Here is a 24,080-nt window from a genome sequence, read left to right on the forward strand (position 1 = left end):
TATTCATTTGGCAGGCAAATTTTGGGATATCAATACTAGAGTTTCCTTTGGCAGCAAGAACCAGTCTCCCCTGACTTTTATTTTTAATTTTCCTTTCCTTTCTTTTTCTTTCTTTTCCTTTCCTTTCTTTCTTTCTTTTCCTTCCTTCTTTTTTTTTTTATTTTGGATTAGGGTCTCATGCAGCCTAGGCTGATCCTCCAGTTTTCTATGTCAACAGGGTGACCTTGAAGTTCTCTTTATCGACTTTTTGACTATAAAGTTCTGATCCTCCTCCTTCAGTCTCCTGGGTGCAGGAATTGCACACTTGTGCCACCATTTCCAATTTATTCATCACTGGTGATCAAACCTAGGGCTTCATTTGCACTAGGCAACTACCACCTGAACTGCATCCTAGGAAAGGATGTCCCCTAAAGGAATTATTAGTACATAAGAAAGTGGTTACTTTGTATTTGGGGTTGGAGAGGGTCTCACTAAAATGCCCAGCCTGGCCTTGAACTTGCGATCCTCTTGCCTTTGTGTCCTAAGTAGCTGGGATTAAAGGAATGCACCACTTCTGGCTTGGATGTTTATTTTGTTTGTTTGTTTGTTTGTTTGTTTGTTTGTTTTTAGAGACAGGGTTTCTCTGTGTAGCCCTGGCTGGCCTCAAACTCAAGAGATTCACCTGCCTCTACCTTCCAAGCACTGGGATTAAAGGCATGCGCCACCACTGCCTGGCAGAAACTAATTTTTGTTTATTTTGCCCCCAAAATAACTCTAATTAAGTTAGGACCTAATTCCTCTCTAGCTCCTATTAGTTCGGAGATGTCACCTCACTCCAGCAGCAGTGCAGGCATCTATAACTAAATGCTCTGTCACCTTACCTTGTCATCACTTTATGTCCACACACTGTAGGGATTACATGTTGCAGATCCCCAGGGTTCAGCAAACAGCTTAGTAGGAAGTTATCAGTGCCATCCTAGTAGGAAGTTATCTGTGCCGGGTGAAATTGTACTGAGGCTGTTTCCTGGGATAGGGGAGCCCCTCACAGGAGGGAGGACAAGACAGTGACTAAGCCAAAGGTTCTGGCTTTATCAGGCAGACAGTGTCATTTGCAGCAGACAATAAGGTCATCATCAACATTAAGAGTAAATTGGGAGCCGGGCGGTGGTGGCGCACGCCTGTAATCCTAGCACTCTGGGAGGCAGAGGCAGGCGGATTTCTGAGTTCGAGGCCAGCCTGGTCTACAGAGTGAGTTCCAGGACAGCCAGGGCTACACAGAGAAACCTTGTCTCGAAAAAAACCAAAAACCAAAAAACAAACAAAACAAAACAGAGTAAATTGGGTTTTCCCTAATTGTATTTTGAATGGAGGTGCTAGATAACACAAATCATGGGATATTCAGCTAGAAAAACATGCTAAGAGCCATTGTGGATAAGTCCTCAACGTAATCTTCCCTCATTATAGATCGACTTCAGCACTAAGGTCTGGCTCAGTGAACATTGTGCAAAGGCTGGTAACACCTGTGTCAGGCCCCATGCTATGGACTGGGAAGAGCTGGTGTCTGAGCTGTTGCGTGGACCTGGTGTTACAGCAGGTGGTTTCCTCCACATTGCTTGAGCTGCAGGTGTAGCATTGGCCTTTAGTTTGATTCCTAGCACCATACACACTGTAGCCACACTTCTACACTGGACTGCTGACCCTGCTGCAGCACTTGCACGTTCACACATATGCTGAAGCCATTCCATTGTACTTAATGTCCTTGTTCCTACAATTTCCCAAGTCATTCCTTTTTTTTGCAGCTTTCAAGGCCCAGATAATGTATCAGCTCCTCCTGAAGGTCTCCTGTGTTCCTTAGTACCTATTTGTTAGTCTCTAAAGAAACATAGTTTTGAGCCAGTGTTTCTTGTAGCACAGAATTATGTATCCAAGAATGATCCTGAATTCATCCCCTGCCTATATGTTCCAAATGCTGGGCTTAAAGGTTTGTGGTACTGGGGCTGGAGAGATGGCTCAGTGGTTAAGGGCGCTGCCTGTTCTTCTGAAGGTCCTGAGTTGAAATCCCAGCAACCACATGGTGGCTCACAACCATCTGTAATGAGATCTGACACCCTCTTCTGGTGTGTCTGAAGACAGCTACAGTGTACTTACATGTAATAAGTAAATAAATCTTAAAAAAAAAAAAAAGGTTTGTGGTGCTACATCTGGCTTCTTGTGATGGTTTCACTATGTAGCTGAGGATGGCCTCAAACTCCTGGCAACCTTCCTACCTTATCCACCAAAGTTCTGGGATTGTACATGTGGAGTTAACAATTTCTATCTCTTAGGATCCCATTAGACCAGGAGGTAGTGACCTTATTTTCTTGATTTTGTGAGTCCACAGAAATTACAATCAAAATGGAGCCATAGAAATGTAGACTATATGATTAAAATGGCAGGGCAGGGCAGTGCAGTGGAGTGGAATGCACATCTTTAATTACAGCACTCTGGAAGCAGACAGATCTCATTGAGTTCAGGGCCTTTAATAGCAAGTTCCAGGCCAGCCAGGACTACCTAGTAAGACCTGTTTCAACAATAAAAAATATCAAGTGTCAGGGAGGAGAAATGAAGGGGTGCAGATTACTCATCTGAGAGCAATGGTTTGGGCCTTTCAGCTCAATGGAAGCAGAGCGGGAAGATGGGTAAAGTGGATTAGTTTGAATCCTGGTTCACGATTGAATCCAGGAAGAGAGACAAGTGGTATGATTTATTGTTGCAGTACTAAGGATCAAAGCTAGGGCCCCGGATAGGCAAGTGCAAGTAAATGTTCTGCCCCTGAGAGCCATTCTTAGATTTGTTCAGTGTTTTTCCTTCCCTGAACTCCAAGATAAAACAGCACTATAGCTGTGGCTCCTGTTTTTGTCCACCAGAGCTCCAGAGGTAGCTGGGAACCCCCTGAACTCTATTACAGAGCACTTGTATAGTAATACTTTTGCTAAGAGGGCAGTCTTAGCAAAAAACAAAGAAGAAACAACCACCTAGCTGCTCCAGAGGTGCTTTCATTATTAGGTATCAGATGGTATGAAACAAATTACTTCAATACTTAAGGCAATCCATTATCTCCCAAATGACCTTATTCACTAGCTCTGATCACAGGTGTGGGTTGGGATCCAGCTCATTTAGAGGATTCTGCTCTGTGCCACACATGAGTTTGCAGTTACCATTGTTGGTCAAGGCTGAAGTAATCTGTAACTTGCCATGTGTATTATCTGTAGCTCTAAGGCTGTCAAAGTGTTCTTGTGACACGGTGGCAGGCTTCGAGTGTGCAATCCCACAGGACAAGGCAGAACTTTGATGCCTTTTGTCCGATCCTAGGAGTTCCAGTGATCATACCCAGAATCCCAGAACTTGGAGGCTGAAGCAGGGGTACTGCTGAGGCTAGCCTGCCGTACCGACTGGGGTTCTATCTTCAAAAAGCAAAATAATAGCCACACTATTGGGAGGCAGAGGCAGATGGCAGAGGCCAGCCTGGTCTTCAGAGTGAGTTCCAGGACAGCCAGGGCTGCACAGCAAGATCCTGTCTCAAAACAACAGCAGCAGCAACAAAGGCAAACCAGTAACATAGCAGTCCCAAACAACAAAATGACTTTAGTGTTTTTAATGTTTTTCCCCATCATTATAGAGGAAAGGGCCTAAATTTAGGTAAAAAGGATCTATGGTAACTCTGAATGTCTTTTTCTAGCATTAAAAGAGATTAAACATTAGAAACGAATCTTTAGTGACATTTCTACCAGAAAACTTTACTCTGTCAGGGAGCTGTCATGACCCATAGTCTTGATAAAAACTAGCTTAAGTCTCCCTTTGAGGTCACTCTATGGGCTCCACCAAAGTGGGAAGAATCTATTATTAAAGATATTCTTCCACTGTTGGCTGATATTAATGAAAATTTACTTTTACATCATAATGGAGCACACATTCTAGATTTAGAAGATGTGGCAGGAAAATATTTACTATGATATCACTATTATAACAGCTACCTTAATTTAAATGTTCTATTGTTTTTGAAGTAAAAACTTTTTAAATTAAAATAATGCAATACTTTGTATGGAAAAATGACCAGTAAACTTCCTGGTCTTACAAAACCTAGAGATAACTGCTGTAAACATTTTGGCAATTTAAATACCTTCTCCAGAGTCATGGGAGACTGAAGAGTAGAATTTCAGACTGTGAGTTTCAGACTGAAGAGTAGAATTTCAGACCCTTGAGTTATGAGTTAAGTCATGCATTGTGTGGGCAGATTTGGCAACACAATGAGACTGGGAATGCCCTGAAGTCTCTACTTAGCACTTGTGGAGATCTTTCTGGGTAAAATCTTATCTTAGTTTTTTCCCCACATGAATGTTTTCCAAAAACTGTTATGAGACCATCCAATAGGGGATAGTTCTTCAGAGACTTTCTACAACAAAAGAATTACTGAGATTGGCTCATACACCAACAGTTTGACTGCCTATATGCCAAATATGGCTGGCATGTGGGGGATACAGAAAAGACACCAAATGTGTAGTAACCAACCAAAAGCCATGCAAAGAAATGCAACGTGCAAAGGAGCGGGTGGGCTCCACCTTCGCCGGTCACCTGCAGCACTGGGGCCAGGGGGATTGTGATCTTGTGTACGCTGAGATGGGGTCTTCCTGCGTTATCCAGGCTGTTTGCAAACTTCAGGGTTCAAATGTGTCTCCTGCCTCATCCTTCCAAGTATGCAAGCATGTGCCATCCTGTCCAGATCATGCTTTGAATTTTGTCATATATTCTGTTGTCCAATGACAGTAAGTTTCATAACTTATTCAAGGCCACACTGTTAGTATTCTGTCTAAGCTCCACCCCACACTTACCTGGCAACAGTCAGGTATGTCCCACCCCATAGACCTGGCCCACTACAAAAGGGGCTACTTGCCCCTCCTCTCTCTCATCTCTCTCCTCTCATCACACTCTCACCTCTGCCCCTTGGGCTCTCTTCCCCTCCCCCCTCTCCACGTGGTCATGGCCGGCCTCCACTCCTCCACTTCTCTACTCTCTCTCTCTCTCTGCCTAACTCCCATTCTCTGCCCTGAATAAACTCTATTCTATACCATGTCTGTGTGCTTGTGGTCCCTCAGGGGCCCGCCTGGGCACCTCCTTCCCCCACACCACCCTGCCACACTCCCTTAACCCCACTCTCTCTTTTTAAGCCCCCTTCACACACAACTGGAGAACAGCTACAGAGTTTCAAACTCAGGCCCACTGGAGTCCAGAAACAATTTTTTTTCAATTCTTTAAAAAAAATATGTGTATTGGTGTTCTCTCTGTTTGTGTCTGTACACCACATGTTTGAAACAGACAGTTATGAGCTACCATGTGGGTTCTGGGAATTGAACTCATGTTCTCTGTAAGGGCACACTTAGTGCTCTTATGCCCTGAGCATCTCTCCAGCCCAAGAACTAGTGTTACCAGATCATACTGAGGATCAGCGATGCTGTGTCCTTTTGTGTGTCTGCTGCTTCTTGCTTGTATTAGTCTTAATTTGTGTGCTTTGTTCATAAATTTGAAAACAGTGACTCATCCCCAAACTGGGTGGGGTCGAGCAGCAGTTCTGTTTATCTTACGAAGCCCATGGCACCCCTGTTAACTTTCAAAGGTCACCTGTAATAAAAGTACTGTGATAGAAACAACTTAAAAACACACATGTATGTGCTTGCTGCTTCTGACAAACGTGATTCTTGTTAACTGGGAAGCTAAAAAATACCACCACCAAAACCTCTTAAGGCTTAATAATCAAATCTAATTTTCAAATACTTTCCTTTTCTTCCTTTGGTAGTCTCTTAGATTGCCTTCAAATGGATTATGTAGCCCAGGCTGGCTTTGAACTCAAAATCTTCCTCCTTTTATCTCCCAAGTGATGTTATTAGGCATGAACTGCCTCCCCCATTTCCAGCACATGCCTTATACAGTCCTCTGGATATACTACTTTCTCTTCCTTCGTAATGACAATACTGTCACTAATTTGATTCTCCAAGGGTAGAGATCTTGAAATATTACATGATCTTCCCACAGCCTGAACCACTTGTGAGAACTAGGCAGTGCTTGCTGCTACAAACTAAAGGGGGTTGATACAGTGTGTTTGTGTTATGCTTTATTGGCTGTAACAAGTTAACAAAGTATAGAAGTTTAGAGCACCTTGAGAAATGCCTCATGCTTCTCTGTGCCAGGAGTATAAATACGGAGTGGGTCTCAGGGGTTCCCGGCTTCAGTTTGAGGTTAAAGTCCAGGTATGTGTTTTCTGGAAACTCTTGTTTCTGAGTTCGTCTGCACTGTCAGAGTTCAGTTCCACTGGGTCGAATGACTAAAATCCCTAATTCTTTACGGCTGTTGTCAGGCTTACTCTTGGTTGTTTATATTACTTTGCTTTTGTCCACTTCAAAGCCAGGAACAGCAAATTGAATTGCTTATTTTCAAAACACCTATACTTTCAGGGATCCATGTGATTTCAGGGGCCCACTCAGAATTCTGGGATGACCTTCCTAAGGTCTACATTTGATCAGCAAAACTCCTTTTCCCAAAGAATGTAATGGAGTTCTGGGTTTGGGTAGTGTTCATGGATGAAAGGTTGGATACCTTTGAGTAGGAACTGCTTTCAAAAGTGCCCATTACATAAACACGAACATTTCAGTCTGATCTGCTGACACAGGCTTGCAATCCCAGTTATCCTGGAGGCTGGGGTAGAGTGACTGCCTAGTCAAGCCAACCTGCAACACTTTAAGAACATGTCTCAAAACATAAAAGTGCTTGGAAGGTAGTATAGCAGTAAAGCATCTACCATGTATGCAGTTCTGAGCTCAATTCCCAACACAACAAAACACAAAGCCTGCATTTTACAGTCTTCTCTATTTAATCCTTCCAAGTGTGTGGCTTTGTTGGAGATATGGATCTATTCAAAACATCTGAACCAAGTTTCACTATCCTCTCAGATGTGATTCATCTGCAGATTGAAAACAATAAAGAATTATAAACAAAACTACCAAAGGCCAGAGGTAGTGGGGCATGCATTTGAATCCTTCATGTATTAATGGGAGACAGAGGGAAGACAATAGAAGTCCATTTGATGCCAGCCTATCTATATTGTGAGGTTCTTGAGGTAAAAAATCTAAAAAGAAATAATGAAATAGTGTTAGGATATAACTCAGGGATTGTGGGAGGCCTTCAGTTCAACTCCCTCTCACCCAACAAAATCCTCATATATACCTTTAATCCCAGCACTTGTAAGGCAGTGGTAGGTGGATCTCTCTGCATTCAGGACTGACCTGGTATACACTGTGAGTTCCAGGCCAGCCAGGAGTCTGTCCCAAAAAACAAAACCTACATTGTCAAAAACAATAATTTTAGAAGTATTCCTCCTTTCCCTGTTGGGATGAAATTAGAAAGGTGTTCTTGTTTATTGAATTTGAGTCTTAGGTAAGCAGTAATAAGAACTGCTAGGTGATTCCTTGACTCAGCACTGCTGTGTGCTAACCCCAGAAGAATATAGGGTGTTTCTTTACCCACACAAACCTTTCAAAAACTGTAAAACCTGGTCATTAATCCAGTCCAAAATTGTATAAATGTTTCTGGATTTTGAGTCAACAAATACAGAAAAATATGTCATGTTCTAGGTGCTTCAAACTCCATCATCCTATCACTGCAATCAAGGCTCAGAAACTCCATTGCACACCGTGAGCTTGTAATAACAGCTATCATTTATTCTACAACAGAAGCCGAATTACACAAGCCTAATATCAGGATCTTCCACATTCTCTTCCAATCTTTTAGATACTTCATGCTAATTTGTACCCCATCAATGTTGTGGAAACTAGCGGGGTTAAGAGGAGTCAGCAAGTCACAATTAGGATTCTAACTCTAGGTTGGTTGACATTAGGACTTGACCTCTCTCCAGGGAATTGTATCTAAATATACACTCAGGTGCATTTTTTATTTACTTGGATGGACCTTAAATGTTTACCTACTATCGGATCTCCAAATTCACCTGGCGGCAATTCTGCTGTAAACTGCAGGTGCATTTTGTGCAAATACAGAGGTATTAAAAGTACACAAGGAAATGGGTTAATCATCTAAGTCGGTCAATCGTGCAATAACCGTTTTACTGATATGAGTGTCTCTTTGCTTATTACTATGCTCCAGTTGACTCATTTAAGGGTGGACCAAAAAGAAAAGTCCTGCTTTTTGTCACCCACCAGAAGTGCAGATGAGAACTGTGTATGCAGAAGGGGTTGTCGGAATGGAAGGAGGGTAGCGGACTCAGGATCCGAATCAGCACTGGACCCGCCTCTACAATCAAAAAAGCTTCGAACGGGTTAACCGCGGCCAGGGGGAGTCCAGCCACCGCCCCTTCCCAGCAACACCTCCCAGAAACCCTCAGGCCTCCCCTAGTTCCCGAACCTCGCGAGACCCCGCCCCATCCTTTCCAGGCCGACTTCCCGCCCCCTTCTTTACCGAGCTAACAGCGCAGCGGGGTACGGAAGAAAGTGGGTGGAAAACAGGGACCCGGGGCACTCCGGGAAATGTGGTCCAAGCCCTTCATTCAGCCATTTTCTTCCGGAGAGGGGCAGGCCAGGGAGCCAGTGAGGACTACAAATCCCAGCCACCCTTTCGGTTTGTTTTTGTTCAAAAAAAAAAAAAAAACCCACACTCCCCCTCCTCACTCTTCTTTCTCACACACACGCGGGCACACACATACACACACATACCCACGGCAGACACGCACACATCCGACCGTCGAAAGGAAAGCTGCGTCTCGCCATCCCGGCCCACTACTAGTCCGCTCTTGGTTTCCCAGCAGCGCGGGAAAGCGGAGGCCGAGCTGTGACCTCTGACCCCCGTGGTTATGCGGAGCCGCCGCATTCCTTAGCCATCGCGGGGCTGCCGCTGCCACCGTGGGCGACTGACGCAGCGCGGGCGCGTGGAGCCGCCGCCCCTCCCCCAGCGCCACCCTCGCGCCGGGTCTCGCGCCAGCCAGTCCCGGTGCGCCCGCCCTCTCCGGCCGCACCCGAGTCCTCGCACGCGCCGCCGCCACGCGCCCCCCGCCGCTGCCGCCTCCACCCCAGCCCCGCGCCGCCACCGCCCCAGCCCGCCCCGCCCGAAGGACCCGCGTGGAACCGCCACCACCGTCGCGGAGGAGGATGAAGGACAAACAGAAGAGGAAGAAGGAGCGCACGTGGGCCGAGGCCGCGCGCCTGGTGAGGCGGGCTGCCCGGGGGGGGGGGCGCAGCGGGGGGTCTAGGGGTGGGCTCCCGCGCGGCTCCCGGGGCGGGGGAGGGGCGAGGCCCTGCCCACCGCAGCAGGGGGCGGGGCCGCCCGGGTGTGGAGCTCCCGAGGTCCCCGGCCCGAGTAGGCTGGGGCACCTTTTTCTGCACACCCCCCTGAATTCCAGCGAAGGGGCGAGCTGGAGAGCGGCTCCTCCCCTTCGAGCGCCTAGGCTCCAGTCTCCCCTCCCCCACGTTGGCAGCAGCAGGGGGTCCCGGGAAGCGCCGTTTATTCTTCTGCGGGAGTTAGGTTTCCGGGAAAGGTCGGAAGTGCTTCCCTTACTTCTTCGTGGGCAGTGGAGTGGGTCACTAGACACCGTGGGGGTGGGAAAGTGCCCCTGGTTTCAAGGACGTGAGAAGCATTCAGAGTGTTGGCAATTTAAACCAGGTGTTTGTCGGAAAGCAATTGCTAAGGACCAATCTGACCCCTGAGTAGTGGTTCTCAAACTAGAGTGCCCAGTGGGAGTATACCTGGCGATTGTGTTTAAAATCTGGTTTTAGGGCTCATTTTAAACTCACTGAACTCGAGATTCCGCTGAGAAACAGTACTTTAGTCAGCTGCTTAAGCGATTGTTATGCCGGGGACCCCGGAACACTGAACCCCTGTGACTGCAATAGGGGTAGACACTTTGCAGAGGAGCTGAATACACTTTGCAAAGAATGTGTTTCTGTTTGAAGCTTCTCTTCTGAGGGTTTAGTTAAAATAAAAAAGTAAATAGGTTCTTGATCTAGCTACCTGCCTAGAGGATTTGTGGATTTTCTGTTTCCTAAGCTTCAGGGGACTTGTGAGATAGCTTTCTTTTGGACTCAAAATACAAAGCCAAAAGACCTGAGGCACGTTCTTATGAAATGTTGCTGATGACAATTCCAATAGGTTATACTTTACTCGGAGATGTCACTTCCTCAGACTGCCACATGCAGGGTTATGGGTACATCCTACTTTTCTGTTGACGCCCTGTATTTTATATGTAATTGTTATAATTTAGTTTTAATGATGGAGTGAAGTTCAGCTTTCTAGCTGTTCTTTTTACTGGAAAGTGAGTCTGCCTCAAAAGTGTTGGAGGTGGATAAAGATCTAGAGTGAACCCTTTTTTTGGAGTCTGAAAGCCGGTTATTCATTTACCCATGGCTGTTTGAGCTGCCGGAGAATTTCCCCTGGTATTCCTGATCATCTCTCTCGTCTCCTGTTACCCTGGGAACAGAAACAGGGATTGTCTGTGTGAAAGATGTAGTTCAGTTTATTTTTTGCTTGGCACATGAAAATTGAAACTCCTAGGTGGTGGATTTTTCCTTCTGTGATTCAATCAAAACTAGAACCTTTGGCTAGTTTTTATGATTTTGGAACTTAAGGATTTTTTTCAAAGATGCTTCACTTAACACGTTTAGGTCTGAAGGTGCTTAGGAGAAAGCTGGAATGGAGAGAGTGTGTTTTATCATGGAGGCTGTCGGATCTTGACTGTTCATTGAAGTTCTGAGTTTGTGTGTGCAGGTGTTTATGACTCTGGGCTCCCAAAGAAAATTTGCTTGCCAGAACCCTACTTGTTAGAGGTAGGTGACAGTACCTTCAAATCCTGTGTTATTTATGTCCTGACAATTCTGAAATCTTCTCGTTTCAAAGCTCTTTGGGCTCTTATTAGTTGAAAGGCTCTAGCAGTTTGGAGCCTATTTTAAGCCTCTTTAAGTTCTTAAATTTACTGTGGTTTGAATTCCAAGGTTAAGGTTGTTATTTCTATTTTATCATTGGTTCACCTTCAAGCTCAATTATCTTAAGTCAGTTTTTTCTCTTTTTCTACAGTGGCTCTTCAGTTAAAAATAGTAATCTGAACAGGAATTTCTTTGGTATAGTTGTCCATTTGAAAGAGGACTTGTGGGAACATGGCATGTAATTTTGCATATCTTTTATGTGGTTTGTGTTTTAGAATTTTCTGTGCTTTTGCGGGGGTTTGTTGGGGGTGGGCGACTAAGTCTTCTTCCCATTAAAAAAAAGTCCCACCACACTTGAGTACTGGGGAGTTTCTTTGCTTTTACTTCATAAAGGGACATCTGGCACGCATCGAGCTACAATGGTAATACAGTTAGTTTTGTCACAGGATTACTATTGGTACTTGCTTTTGGACAGTTGAGATTAGATCACATGTAGTGTTGGCCCATGTGCTTGTCAGGTGGGAGTTTCTAATAGCTCCTCCTGGTCTTGCTTAAATTGGGGAGTAGATGATAACTTATATATGCCATTTGGGTGTAGGAAAGCTTACAGAATTCTGGAGAATTCCAGCAGAGTAGCGGACTCCTGCAGATGGGTTTTTGCTGTTGTTAGTTCACAGCGTGGTGTGGCGTTTCCAGCTATCGGAAGGAGAGATGTGGAGTTAAATAAGCCAGCTTGTTAGGAACAGTTTGTGAGAAACAACCAAGGAGATTTTCTTTTAAATTGTGTACTACTCTTAAGTAGATTTCTCTGGGTTTTGAGAAATGCTACATTGCATGCTTTAGTTTTTCTCTGATTCATGGCTAACCATTCTTTTTTTTAAAGATTTATTTATTTTATGTATATGTGTATACTGTGAGCCATCATGTGGTTGCTGGGGATTGAATTCAGGACCCCTGCCTGTTTCTATGTATAAGTACACTGTAGCTGTCTTCAGACACACCAGAAGAGAGCATCAGCCCTCTCATTAGGGATGGTTGTGAGCCACCATGTGGTTGCTGGGATTTGAACTCAGGACCTTCAGTGATCTTAACTGCTGAGCCATCTCTCCAGCCCGATGGCTGACCATTCTTATATCAAACATCTTTTTTCCTTTCAAGTAGAGAGAGTTTTTTTTCCTTCAAAAAAATGTGTGGTCTAGAATGACTGGCAGTAGAGGACTGCTGAATTGTTCTGAAACCTGGTGGTTTATATACAATTTTAATGAAAAGGAATACTTTATATCTTTAGATGTAACTTCTTTAGAAATGTTTTTTCTTTTGTTTTAAGATTCTCAAGCTCTTTCTGGCTACTGTTAAATATTTGGTAGGTATTTTTGCAGTCATGCTACTTTTTATTTTTTTCCCTTGTAGGAGAATTGCTAGCTCAGCTGATGTCAAAGAGATGGTATCTTGTAACAGTGAACATCAGTAACATGTACTAAGGCTCATCATAGGTTTGTTTAAGTCAACCTTGCCTGTCTTGGAACTTGGGTAATTGTAGACAGTGAAGAGGTGGAATATCTAGTCTTTGGAAGATGGTGTGTGTGTGTGTGTTTGTGTGTGTGTGTGTTTGTGTGTGTGTGTGTGTGTGTGAGAGAGAGAGAGAGAGAGAGAGAGAGAGAGAGATTCAGAACTACAGGGTTACATGTTACTGGGGAGGCACAGGTACTTTGCTTTCTGTCTTTTGTTTAGGAATAAATATGATTAGTTCCTCACTTCCTTTGAAGTATCCCTCCCTGCTTGGGAGATAATTTACTTTTACTGTGGAACAATGGGATTACTGAAAAAGAGATTTGACTCTGCTGACATAGATTAGGGAGTGCTTGCAGAGGGAAGGTAATTTCTGAGCTAAGCTTCGAACAGTGGAATGTAGGTGGGCCTGTCATAGAGGAGGCTGTACTGCAGAATCTGGTGAAAAAAGAGTGGCAGAGGAGGAGAGGAAAACTACATGGATGTGAATTTATGTGCGAAGTGTGCAAATGGGGTGGAACAAAGAGGAATTGCAGGGGTGAAGTGTGTAGTGTCGGTGAGGCAGCCTTGCAGGGAGGCAGACAGAGAGGTGATTGAGAGGCTTTGTGTGCCCAGCTTCTGGGCACCTCCTCATGTTCTTTTCAATTTGAAAAATGACCCTGAGAGGAATGTCTCAATACTTAACGCGTGCGAGACCCCGTTTGACTCAGGTTGGATAGGTACGTAAGTGCTTGCCTCATTTTTAAGGATAGAATTTAAATCTTGTCCTGTCTGAGTCTAAAGCCTGCACTTTAGTGGCTGGGTGGGTTCTGAAAACTTACCTTCTGCTGCTTATGGAGAGATGGTCAGAGTTGCTGAAGATGATTTTGAAATAGGAACATGATGAAGGTAGACTCTGGATCCCTAGAATAGGGCCTGGTACAAGACAGGTTCCGTGAATAACCACAAACAGAAATGGATTTGAGAACAGGGCTGGACTCAAGGATATAATCAAAAAGGGTGTTGTGTTGGGGCACTGGCTGTGGTAGTGAACCAGGTAGATGAGAATGAACGGTGCCACATGTGTGTTGCTAAATTAGGTGCCAATTAAGGTAAAGAATGTAGGGAAAAAGGGTAGGGATGGAGGGGAGTTAAACAGGGTTGCTCATGAGTTAGAGTTGAACACGTTAAGGATGGACAGTTAGACTGGTGGGTCATACAGACCTCCTTGACTCTGAAGTTTGGGAGAAGTCAGGGATAGAGGTAGATAGGATCAGAGTCATCAGCAGTATTGGTAACTGACAAGAGTAGTGTAAAAACTAACAGAGGCTAAGGAGGAAAGATGGGAGGTTCGGTTTAGTATTCCCGTCTCCAAACTTTGACTTCCTTTAGTGATAAGGTCTTTTTGGGTTTTTTTTGAGACAGGGTTTCTTTGTATGGCTGTCCTGGAACTCACTCTGTAGACTAGGCTGGCCTCAAGATCATTAATCCACCTGCCTCTGCCTCTCAAGTGCTGGGATTACAGGTGTGCGCCACCTCTGCCTGGCAATAAGGTTTTTTCGTAGCCTTCCTTTGGAACTTCCTGCCTGCCCACCCCACTTTAATAAATGACAGAGAGAAGTTGGGTGTTATACTTGCTAGCTTGCAGTGCCTGCAGCAGCTGCACATGCATCAAAGGTGAGGTAATGAAATGACAACGTTCTTTTCCTATCAGGAGAGGAGCATTTCTGAAACAGCTCAACTTAGTGAAATTGCTGAGGAAGTAACGTTAGTTACAGACTTAGTTACTGATGAACTAACACAAGCAGGACGTTAGGTTTTCATTGTTTGTTATGTGAGTCATAGAGAAAACTTACAGCATCGTCTTGTTGAGTGACAAAAAGTACTGTGGCAGTTAACCCTAGAATTTCATGGTTTAATGGAAAAGAACTGAAGCTGGTCACGGCACACACTTGGAATCCCAGCACTTGGGAGGTGGGGATAGCAGGCTTAGGAGTTGCAGGTCATCCTTGACTACATGGCAAGTTCAGAGCTAGTCTAGGTTATCTCAGAACAAAACAGAACATATAGGATATAGGAATTAGTCCAAAAATTTTTTTGGAGGCAAGGTTTTGTTATGTAGCTTGGCTGGTTCTGACCTCATTATATAGACTGGGCTGGCCGTGAAGCCACAGAAATCTGTCTGCTTCTGTTGGGATGAAAGGCATGTGCCACCAAACTTGGCCTGGAAGTTCCTTTAGTAAACTTCAATCTTCTCATTTATTTTACAGAAGTATTTTTTTGTTGTTGTTGTTGTTTTTTGAGACAGGCCTCACAAGAGGTTCTCCTGCCTCCTAAGTGCTGGGATTAAGGGCATATGCCCCACACCTGATATACATACATACACATGTGTGTGTATGTGTGTATGTATACATATATACACACACACATGTATGCAGGAGATAGATTGATAGATTGCTTTCTTTTTCAGATAGGGTTTTTCTGTATAGCCCTGGCCTCATTACTATGTAGACCAGGCTGGCCTCAAACTCAGAGATTGACTGTCTCTACCTGCTTAGTGCTGGGATTAAAGGCATGTGCCACTGTTCCTTAGATATATTCTATATTTAACAACACTAAATTATGCAGTTTTTGGAGCTACTAAGGTCTTGTAGTTGTTGTTGGTTTTTTGGTTTTTTTTTTTCGAGATATGTTTTCTCTGTGTAGCCCTGGCTGTCCTGGAACTCACTCTGTAGACCAGGCTGGCCTTGAACTCAGAAATCCATCTGCCTCTGCCTCCCAAGTGCTGGGATTACAAGCGTGTGCCATCATGCCCGGCTCTGTAGTTATCTTTCAATATACTTATAAAAATGTGATTTGAATCTGAAGTAATTATTTTAATGCCATACTGGGGCCTTGCTCTTCTGTCATCAAGCCATATCGATAGCTCCAACATCATTGATTGTGGTAAATCTCATCTGGCACCAACAGCTCCTCATAGCAGGCCATGCTGCAGACTAATGAAAGTTTTTGCACTGAAGTCAGGACATTTATGTTTCTTCAGGTGTTAGAAAACTACTCGGATGCTCCAATGACACCAAAACAGATTCTGCAGGTCATAGAGGCAGAAGGACTAAAGGAAATGAGGTTTGTATTGCTTTTATTGTTTAAATGAGGTCTTCACAGGACATGTGCCTTTGATTTGTAGTAGTAAGTTCACCTGTTGGTCTGTCTGTGGTTGTGTATGTAATGGTGGTATATCTGGAGTGTATTGTGAGGGTGAGAGTGTAGTGAGTGAACATCCGTTTATTAACATCAGAAATACAGTATCTTTCACAGGACCTTACCTAGGTCTTGACTTAACAGCTAGAATTTGGTTCTTATTTTCTAGTACTCTTTTTTTAAGGTAAGGTCTCACTGCAGCCTGACCTTCTCATAGACTCTTGTTTTACAAGTTTTGGTAATAGAGAAGGAACAAATATCTTTTCTCTATTCTTTCTCTTTTCTCTCTACTTTCTATACACAGGACTGAAATCTTTTGCTTTCTGACCCAAGAAAAATGGTCTCAGTGGCATTAAGCCCTGTAGCTTAGCTACCCATGGACTTAGCCATTCGCTCCTGTGTCTAAGATGGTCTCCTGTAGCCCTAGGCAGCGCCAATTTGCTGCTCAACCAAGGGCTGGCCTTGACTTCTGACCCTCATGTTTCCACCTCTCACTGCTGGGAGTACAGGCACTTACCATCCCCATGTAGCTAATTTAGCTACTTGTGATACAAATATACTGAGGAATTTGTACAATTTTCTTACAATGTAGTTTTCCTGGAGAAACAACAGAAAACACAGAAGTAGTTGAAGGCATGAAAAACAGGGGTGCCTTTAATTTAGTTCTTGTTTCATCATTATATGCATTTCTCCTTTTTTGCTTTTTTCTTTCTATCTATCTATTATCTATCTATCTATCTATCTCTGTATCTATTTATTTTGAGACAGGATTTTGCTGTGTAGCCTTGGCTGTCTTGGAATACACTCTGTAGACCAGACTGCCCTCAACTCAAGAGATCTACTTGCCTTTGCCTCCTGGATTCTTGAGTTAAAGTCATGTGCTACCACTGCCCAGCTAAAAAAATTGTTTTATTGTTATTGTGTGTGTTTTACACTAGTGTATATATATGCATGGTGTGCATTTAGTGCCTATGGAGGCCAGAAGAGGGCATTGGAACAACTGGAACTGAAATTACATACAGTTGTGAGCTATTAATGGGTACTGGAAAATTGAACCCCGGTCCTCTGGAAGCACAGTTAATGCTCTTAACACCTTGAGCCACTACACCAGCTATTTCCCCTACCTGCCTTTCTTTTAATTTAAGTGAGGAAGGAGGAGCCTATATAATAGCAGTCCCTTTTGGGGACTTGGAACAAACAGCATTTTGTCTGTGGGGGATATTGCATATATGTTTATATATGTGCAGGTGCATGGTGCATGGTATATGTTAGGTGAGAGGACAACATTGGATGTCATTTTTTCTTGCTTTTTGAGAAAAAGGGTCTATTATTGACCTATTGTTTGCAAATTGTGCTGTGCTGGTTTGCTACCAAGCCTGTCTCTGTCTCCCCAGCACCAGGATTGCAAGTGCCTGGCTATCATGCCTGCTGTAGTTTGTGTGTTTGTTTGTTTTGGTATTTTAACATGTAGCTTTTTGGGTGTGAAGTCTGGTCTGAGTGCTTGCTTGACAAGCACTTTATTGAAAGCTTTTCTCCCAGCCCTAAGCAGTTGGTGTAGTATATTGCTAATCAAACTGTAGCCATTTAAAATGAGAGAAGTTAGTTCTCTAGTTGCATATTCTCAATGTTTTGTGGATGCTTAGGGTTGCCTACAGCCTATTTGACTTGTAGCTATGCGCTTTACAGTGTGGTAATTGTGCTTTATTTCCCCCATGGGCTGTTCTTCATCGTGCTGATGTCCTCCCTGCTGTTGGATCACTCTGTCAATAGAAGGTAAACTAGTCCCTTATTTGTGCTTTTCGTTTCTCTAGGAATGGTAGCAGCCAGGAGGAGTGGGTAGCTCTGTCATTGTAGAGAGGTATAGTGTGAAGGACTTGCCAGCGTTTATCCCTTGTAGGAGATGCTAGGACAGCCATTTGATGGTCTACATTTTGTACCCACTTGCTTTTAGTGACTGTTTTTTGTTGAAAGTTATTTTTAGCATCCAGTGTGTTTCAAAGTAGAATTATTTTTTTAAAATGACTTTTTTACATTTAATTTATTTTTAACACTATGTAAACTAAGGCTGCTAGTTTTGAAAAATGAGGGCTTAAGTTACTTTTTTTTTTAAACTTTATTTTATGTAAATGACGAGTACACTGTAGCTGTCTTCAGACACACCAGAAGAAGGCATCAGATCCTATTAAAGAAGGTTGTAAGCCACCATGTGGTTGCTGGGAATTGAACTCAGGACCTTTGGAAGAGCAGTCAGTGCTCTTAACCACTGAGCCATCTCTCCAGCCCAATACTTTTTGTTTTAAACATAGCAAAAAGAGGGAAGAAAACATGCACTGATAAACCCTAACACTCACACTCTAGTGACAGATGTAATGATAAAAGGCATTTGTCTAGTTTTGACACCTTTTCAGTGTTAAGATTAGTAAATGCTCTGTCTCATGAAGTTGTCATTTTTAACCTATTGTGGCAGGGACCATGGAACTTCATATACTATCTAATTGGATATTTAAACATTATGCTAACTCCATTTGATGGCTTTTTTCTTTGTAATGAAGTCTGTAGATGAGACTCATTCCTTTTCACAATAAAGAAAAATCAAATCATGGGTGGTTTTTTTCGAAAATATTTAAGTGCGGAAAATAAAGTATAGGCATATTATCAGGATCCAGTGCCATTCAGACTTGTGTTTTCATAAAGCTATGTGGCAGTGTTCGGGCATGATATGTATATTGCAGTGTAGATACTGGAAACCCTGTTTTTGTTTTTTATTAAAAAATGTTTATTACATTTTACTCCCCCTTTTTGAATATTGGGGAGGAGGCCTATAGAGGTAAAAGAACTTACAGGAGTTGGTTCAGATCTTCAGGCTTAGTGGCAGGTAATATGTGTGGGGTCTGGAGATTAACTCATGGTGGCCAGAAGAAAGTGTCAGATGCCAGAGGTACTGATAACTGTTGTAAGCGGCCAGTTGTGGATGCTGGAAACTGACCTCCAGTCCTGTTAACTGCTGAGTTAGCTCTCTGTCCCAAGAACCAAAATCAAAACAGTTCCTTTTTTATTTTTATTTTTGATGTGGGGGCTTCTATTAAGTAGTTCTGGCTACTCTGGAACTTACTATGTAGCCCAGGCTAAACTCAAATTCCCAGAGATCAGCCTGCCTCTACCTCTGTCTCTCACGCTGAAAGTAAAGGTGTGTGCCATTAATCTCAGCTGAGAAAACTCATTTGTAGTAGTAAAAGTTTTTGTTTTTGTTTTTAGAAAGGGTTTTTTTGTGTGTAGCACTGGCTGTCATGGAATTCACTCTGTACACCAGGCTGGCCTCAAACACAAAGATCTGCCTGCCTTTGCCTCCTGAATTTTGGGATTAAAGGCATGTGCCTAATGTAAAATTTATGTGTATTATGATTCAGTTTTTGAGCAGATTCCCACAATAGAAACCAATATGGCCTGGAACTGACTATGAAGTCCAGATTTTGCCCTCCTTGCTCAGCTTTTTGAGGGCTGAGGTTATAAGAATGAACGGCACACCTGGCTAAGATATGTGCTTTAAAATTTGTTAACATACGACTTGGAAATTTTTTAATTTTTAATTTGTGTGTATGGCATATATTGTTTACCCTTGGAAGCCAAAAGAGGGCATAGCCTATAGGTAACAGTGTTGTGGGCCACCCACTATGAGTACTGAGAATCAAAGTCTGGTACTCTGAAAGCAGCCAGTTGACTCTTGGTTTTGTTTCTTCAAGACAGGAGATAGATTTCTTCACTCTGTAGACCAGGCTGGCTTCAAGTTCAGAACTCTCTGCCTCCTGCCAGCTAGAATTAAAGATATATGCCACCATACCTGACTCACACCAAGCACTTTTAACTGTTGAATGGTCTCTAAATTTTTTTAGAGCTTGGTTTGTATTGTCAGGAAACACTAAAGATGTGTTTGGTGTGTATTCTGAATTGTTATGCACCACAGCCTAGACTCTGAGCGGCACTTCTGTGAGTTTCAGTTATTTGTCTCCTGCTGCTTTCATAATAGATTTGTGAAATCATCACTTCTGCTCTGCTTGCTTTACTTCCTGGTTTGGAAATTAATTAGAGGAACTTTTGGTAATAGACACCAACTTTTGTGACCCATTTCCATCTTTTCCCCCTTTACAGTGGGACATCCCCTCTCGCGTGCCTCAATGCCATGCTGCATTCCAACTCAAGAGGAGGCGAAGGGCTGTTCTATAAACTGCCTGGCCGGATTAGTCTTTTCACACTCAAGGTAAAATGATTTCTCAGTGCAATGGTCCTCAAAACTTTGTGCATAAGAGAAACCTGGTGGGTTTGGATTGATGCTGATGGATTGTCTTTCCTAATATGCAGTCAAGTAACACTGTTTTGGTCTTTAATGGTACTCTGAGATGTTATAATCTTAATAGACTATTAAGTTACTAAGTTATATCAACTATCATTTCTCTGTTGAGCTTTGCTTGTCTATATATTGGTATATGTAGGTATATATTGGAATATATATATATATAAGGTATATATATATACCTTAGTAGACCTATGCAATTGAAAGATAAGTATATGTAGTGATAATTACAAGTGTGCTTTAGTAAGGATTTTGTTTGTAATAATATTGTCAGGGATGAATTACTGTGCAACGCTAATGAACCTACTCTATGTAAAGTATCTGAAATGTGAGTATCAGCATTTATTAAGTGACACTAAATTACAAAGGAGGAGGAGTTCAGAATAAACCTTATTTACTGAAATGAATAATTATTTTTCTACCATTTCTGATATATTTGGCTCTCATTTACATGACAGTCTGAAAACTTTGTATAAAGGACTGATATAAATAGTTTAGATTTTGTCGACCTAGTGGCTCTGTCAAAACTACTCAGCTCTGCTATGGTATCAGGAAAATAGGGCTCTCTCTCTTTCTCTCTCTCTCTCATACACACACCTTTTCTAAAAAGAATTTTAGAATTCTTTTAGAAATTTTAGAAAAGTATACCAGTTTTTATTGCTTTGTCTTCTAATTTCTTAGAATGTTCTTGTTTAAGAGACTGACTTTCTTTGTAGTATATTCTGGCCTTGAACTCATTGGATTGCTCAAACTGGTCTGATATATGGGATCCTTTTGCTTTTGTTATACAAGTACTGGGATTACATGGGATTGTCACCATGCCTCCCTTTACAATGTTGCAAATATGGAAAAATATCTTGGTAATAAAGAAGGATTGGGGCTGGAGAGATGACTCAGCAGTTAAGAGCATTTGACTGCTCTTCCAGAGGTCCTGAGTTCAATTCCCAGCAACCACATGGTATGGGCAATGGGAGAGATACACCACCCCTCGCTACCTGTGGCAAGGAAAGTTTGCTCTGGTGGATGGCCCTGCCCCTTGCCTGGGCAAAGCAGAAGAGCTGGCCCTGGTGGCACGAGGTGCAGGAGTGCTGGTGGACTGACCAAAACAGATCCAGGGATCTGTGCATCATGACCAGGCCTAGATTCAGGGCTTTGAGTTGACCCATCCTTATATCTAATTTACCCCATCTATGAACTGTTGGAACTTGTGAAAGGACTGATGCTGCAGAACCAAAGCTGTAGGATTTCTATAACACGTGGCAAGGCAATAACAGACCAATGACTCATTGTAATGAACATTTACAAGTAAAGATGTGTGGACAAGAGGATATATTGTGTGACACACTATAGCTTCCACAAGATGTTTTTTGTTTTGTTTTTATTTTTGTTTTCTTTGAGGGGGGGTTCATTGCAAGATCATAGGGTAGGTACGAAGGAATAACAGATGAGTGGGATTGGGGTACATGATATGAAATTCACAATCAATAAAACATTTTAAAAGGGGGTAGAATAGCAGTGAAGAGCACTGACTGCTCTTCCAGAGGTCCTGAGTTCAACTCCCAGCAACCACATGATGGTTCACAACCATCTGTAATGGGATCTTATGCCCTCTTCTTGTATGTCTCAAGAGAATGACAGTGTACACATACACATAAATAAATCTTTCAAAAACAAACAAACCCTAGGCATGATTTAAATGCCTGACTGTAACCCTAACACTTTGTTGGGTTAGAGACAGGAAGATGGTTGGGATATGTTGCTATAGGATGAGTGAGAAACTGAATCTTAAGGGATAAATGCCTGACTGTAACCCTAACACTTTGTTGGGTTAGAGACAGGAAGATGGTTGGGATATGTTGCTATAGGATGAGTGAGAAACTGAATCTTAAGGGAATGACATGGAAAGTGAGAAAGCAGAACAGGTGGTGTTCTTTGGCCTCTCTGAGGGCACACCTGAACACGTGTGTTTATAGTTGTATACAAGCATAACACAATGAGCAGTTTAGGATGGAGACGCAGTTAACTGTAGAATATGGCTGGGGCGGTATGTCAGTCCACTTGCAATTTTCATTAGAGGAAAAAGCAAAGGGGGTAAATTAAAAAAGATAATTGTTGCATTCTTTTTGGGTTTGGGTTTTTGTTGTTGTTTTTGTTTTATTTTTTATTTGTTTTTTTGAGATAGGGTTTCTCTTTGTATCCCAGGTGGCCCTCAATTAGATTAGGCTGGACTGAAATTCAGGGTTCTACCTGCCTCTGCCTCCTAAGTGCTGGCTTAATTGTGGCATTCTTACAATGTTATAGCTATAATCAAAAGCTCCATATTAGCAGTTCAGAATTATTGATGTATCTATCATTAATACAAAGGAAAGAATGAATATAGAGTATGTCTGGATTTTAGTTAGGAAAAAAATCATAACCACTACCATTTGAAAAGCAGTGTCAGAGTCCATTTTGAGTTTCAGTAGATACATAGCAAACCGTGGTCTATTTTAAAATGCAAATTAGATAATGTGGCTCCTAGTTGGCTCTCTTCTACTCCAGCTGCTCTCCTACCACTTCTGCTTGGTTCCTAACTGTCCTTTAGGTAGCCACGCCTCAAGTGTGCTTCTCAACCATCTCAAAGCTGGCTTTACACTTGCCAGTGTCCTGACCTGGAAGGAAGCCTGGCCACATCTTGCTGCTTGGGGTCTGTTCTGATGGTGTCTTAACTGACACAGTCTTGAGCTACTTCATATATTTTTCTCCTACCTGTTTCTGTGATAAACAGCATGTTTGTTTATGTTCTTTTTTCTGTTTGAGTTAGTATCTTAAGAATGTAGTTTTTCTTCTTACCCTTGTAGGAACAGTTCTACCAAAATCTGTTTTAAGAATCTGCTGACATTAGGAGTTAGAGTTAGTTTTTCTTTCTCAGACTGCGGCCACATCTGGTTTCTTTTAATTGCTAAAGAAAGATGTAATATTAAGTCAGCTAAGCTAATGGCTTAGCAAGTAAAAGTTGCTCGCCACCTTTCCTTATCACCACGGTGGAAGGAGAGAGCTGACTCCTGCAGGTTGTCCTCTCATCTTCACAGTGCTGCCCCATAGATGTGGCATACACGTGCACACACCCTCTCCTCAATAAATAAGTATTCTAAAAGTACTATAATAAAGAACTTAAACATTTTAAGTATTTTTAAAAATAATATTACTCCTTTGTAGAGTTTGAACTATAATTGTTTTGATTGTTGGGGTGTAAAAAACTCATTTAAAATGCAACAATGTATTTAGACAATACCTTTTGTAGTTCTGTAACTTTTATGGGGAAAAGATGACATTCTTTCTAATGCCTAAAATCCTGAAGTTTTTAATGAAGGGAGAAATGTCAAGTCATCCAGTCTATTTTCACCTTATAGAAAATGGAGCTCCAGCATGTATAATACTGGATCTGTATTCATCTCTCTGTATGACAAAACTAACAGCTGAGTTAGGGACTAGAACCCTGGTCTTAATATGCTAGTTTAAAAGAAAGTTTTTCTTCAGTTTTGCAGCCTTTGGCCATTTTGTCTTCCAAAATATCTTTTAAGTTTCTTGATATCTCTCAAAATATCAATTTTATTTAAGTTGCAAAGTTTCTTCTCCTTCCCTCCCTCCCTCCTTCCTTCCCTCCTTCCCTCCCTCCCTCCCTCCCTCCCTCCCTCCTTCCTTCCTTCCTTTCTTCCTTCATTCCTTCCTTCCTTCCTTCCTTCCTTCCTTCCTTCCTTCCTTCCTTCCTTTGTTAGACAGGGTTCATTAGGTATAGCCCTGGCTGTTGTGAAACTTACTCTGTAGACTGGGAATTTGAAGAATCTGCTTGCTTCTGCCACCAGAGTGCTGGGTGCCAAAACAGCTCTGCTGACTTTTCTTTTTTTAAGCTTTGGTTTTGTTGTATTAGTGTTTCTCTGTATGTTTGTGAGGACACCATTTGTATACCTAGAGCTTACAAGAGTTAGAAAAGGACAGGATTCCCAAGAACTAGACTTACAGATGGTTGTGAGCTAGCTGTCATGTAATCCCTGAGAACCAAACTTGGATCTTCTGCAAGAGCAAGTCATGCTCTTACCTACTAAGCCATTTTCTTAGCTCCAACAAAGACA

The 24,080-nt window shown here is 42.5% G+C and overlaps 1 protein-coding gene across 2 annotated transcripts in view; it reads left to right on the top strand.

Annotated features, from left to right (window-relative positions):
- The first annotated feature begins 9,049 nt into the window (after positions 1-9,049).
- The window catches only part of Asxl1 (ASXL transcriptional regulator 1), a 60,643-nt gene continuing 45,612 nt past the window's right edge, over positions 9,050-24,080 (top strand). The window contains exons 1-3 of one of the 2 annotated variants that reach the window (XM_052183962.1): positions 9,050-9,221; positions 15,463-15,545; positions 19,767-19,875. In XM_052183962.1, coding sequence (XP_052039922.1) covers positions 9,165-9,221; positions 15,463-15,545; positions 19,767-19,875 — 249 coding nt within the window. In that variant the 5' untranslated portion in view covers positions 9,050-9,164. Of the gene's footprint in view, positions 9,222-9,460; positions 9,551-15,462; positions 15,546-19,766; positions 19,876-24,080 lie in introns of those variants that run through there. The other variant, XM_052183963.1, reaches the window with a different exon arrangement.

This window comes from Apodemus sylvaticus, chromosome 5, assembly GCF_947179515.1.
Source record: "Apodemus sylvaticus chromosome 5, mApoSyl1.1, whole genome shotgun sequence".
In the NCBI taxonomy this organism is placed as follows: domain Eukaryota; kingdom Metazoa; phylum Chordata; class Mammalia; order Rodentia; family Muridae; genus Apodemus; species Apodemus sylvaticus.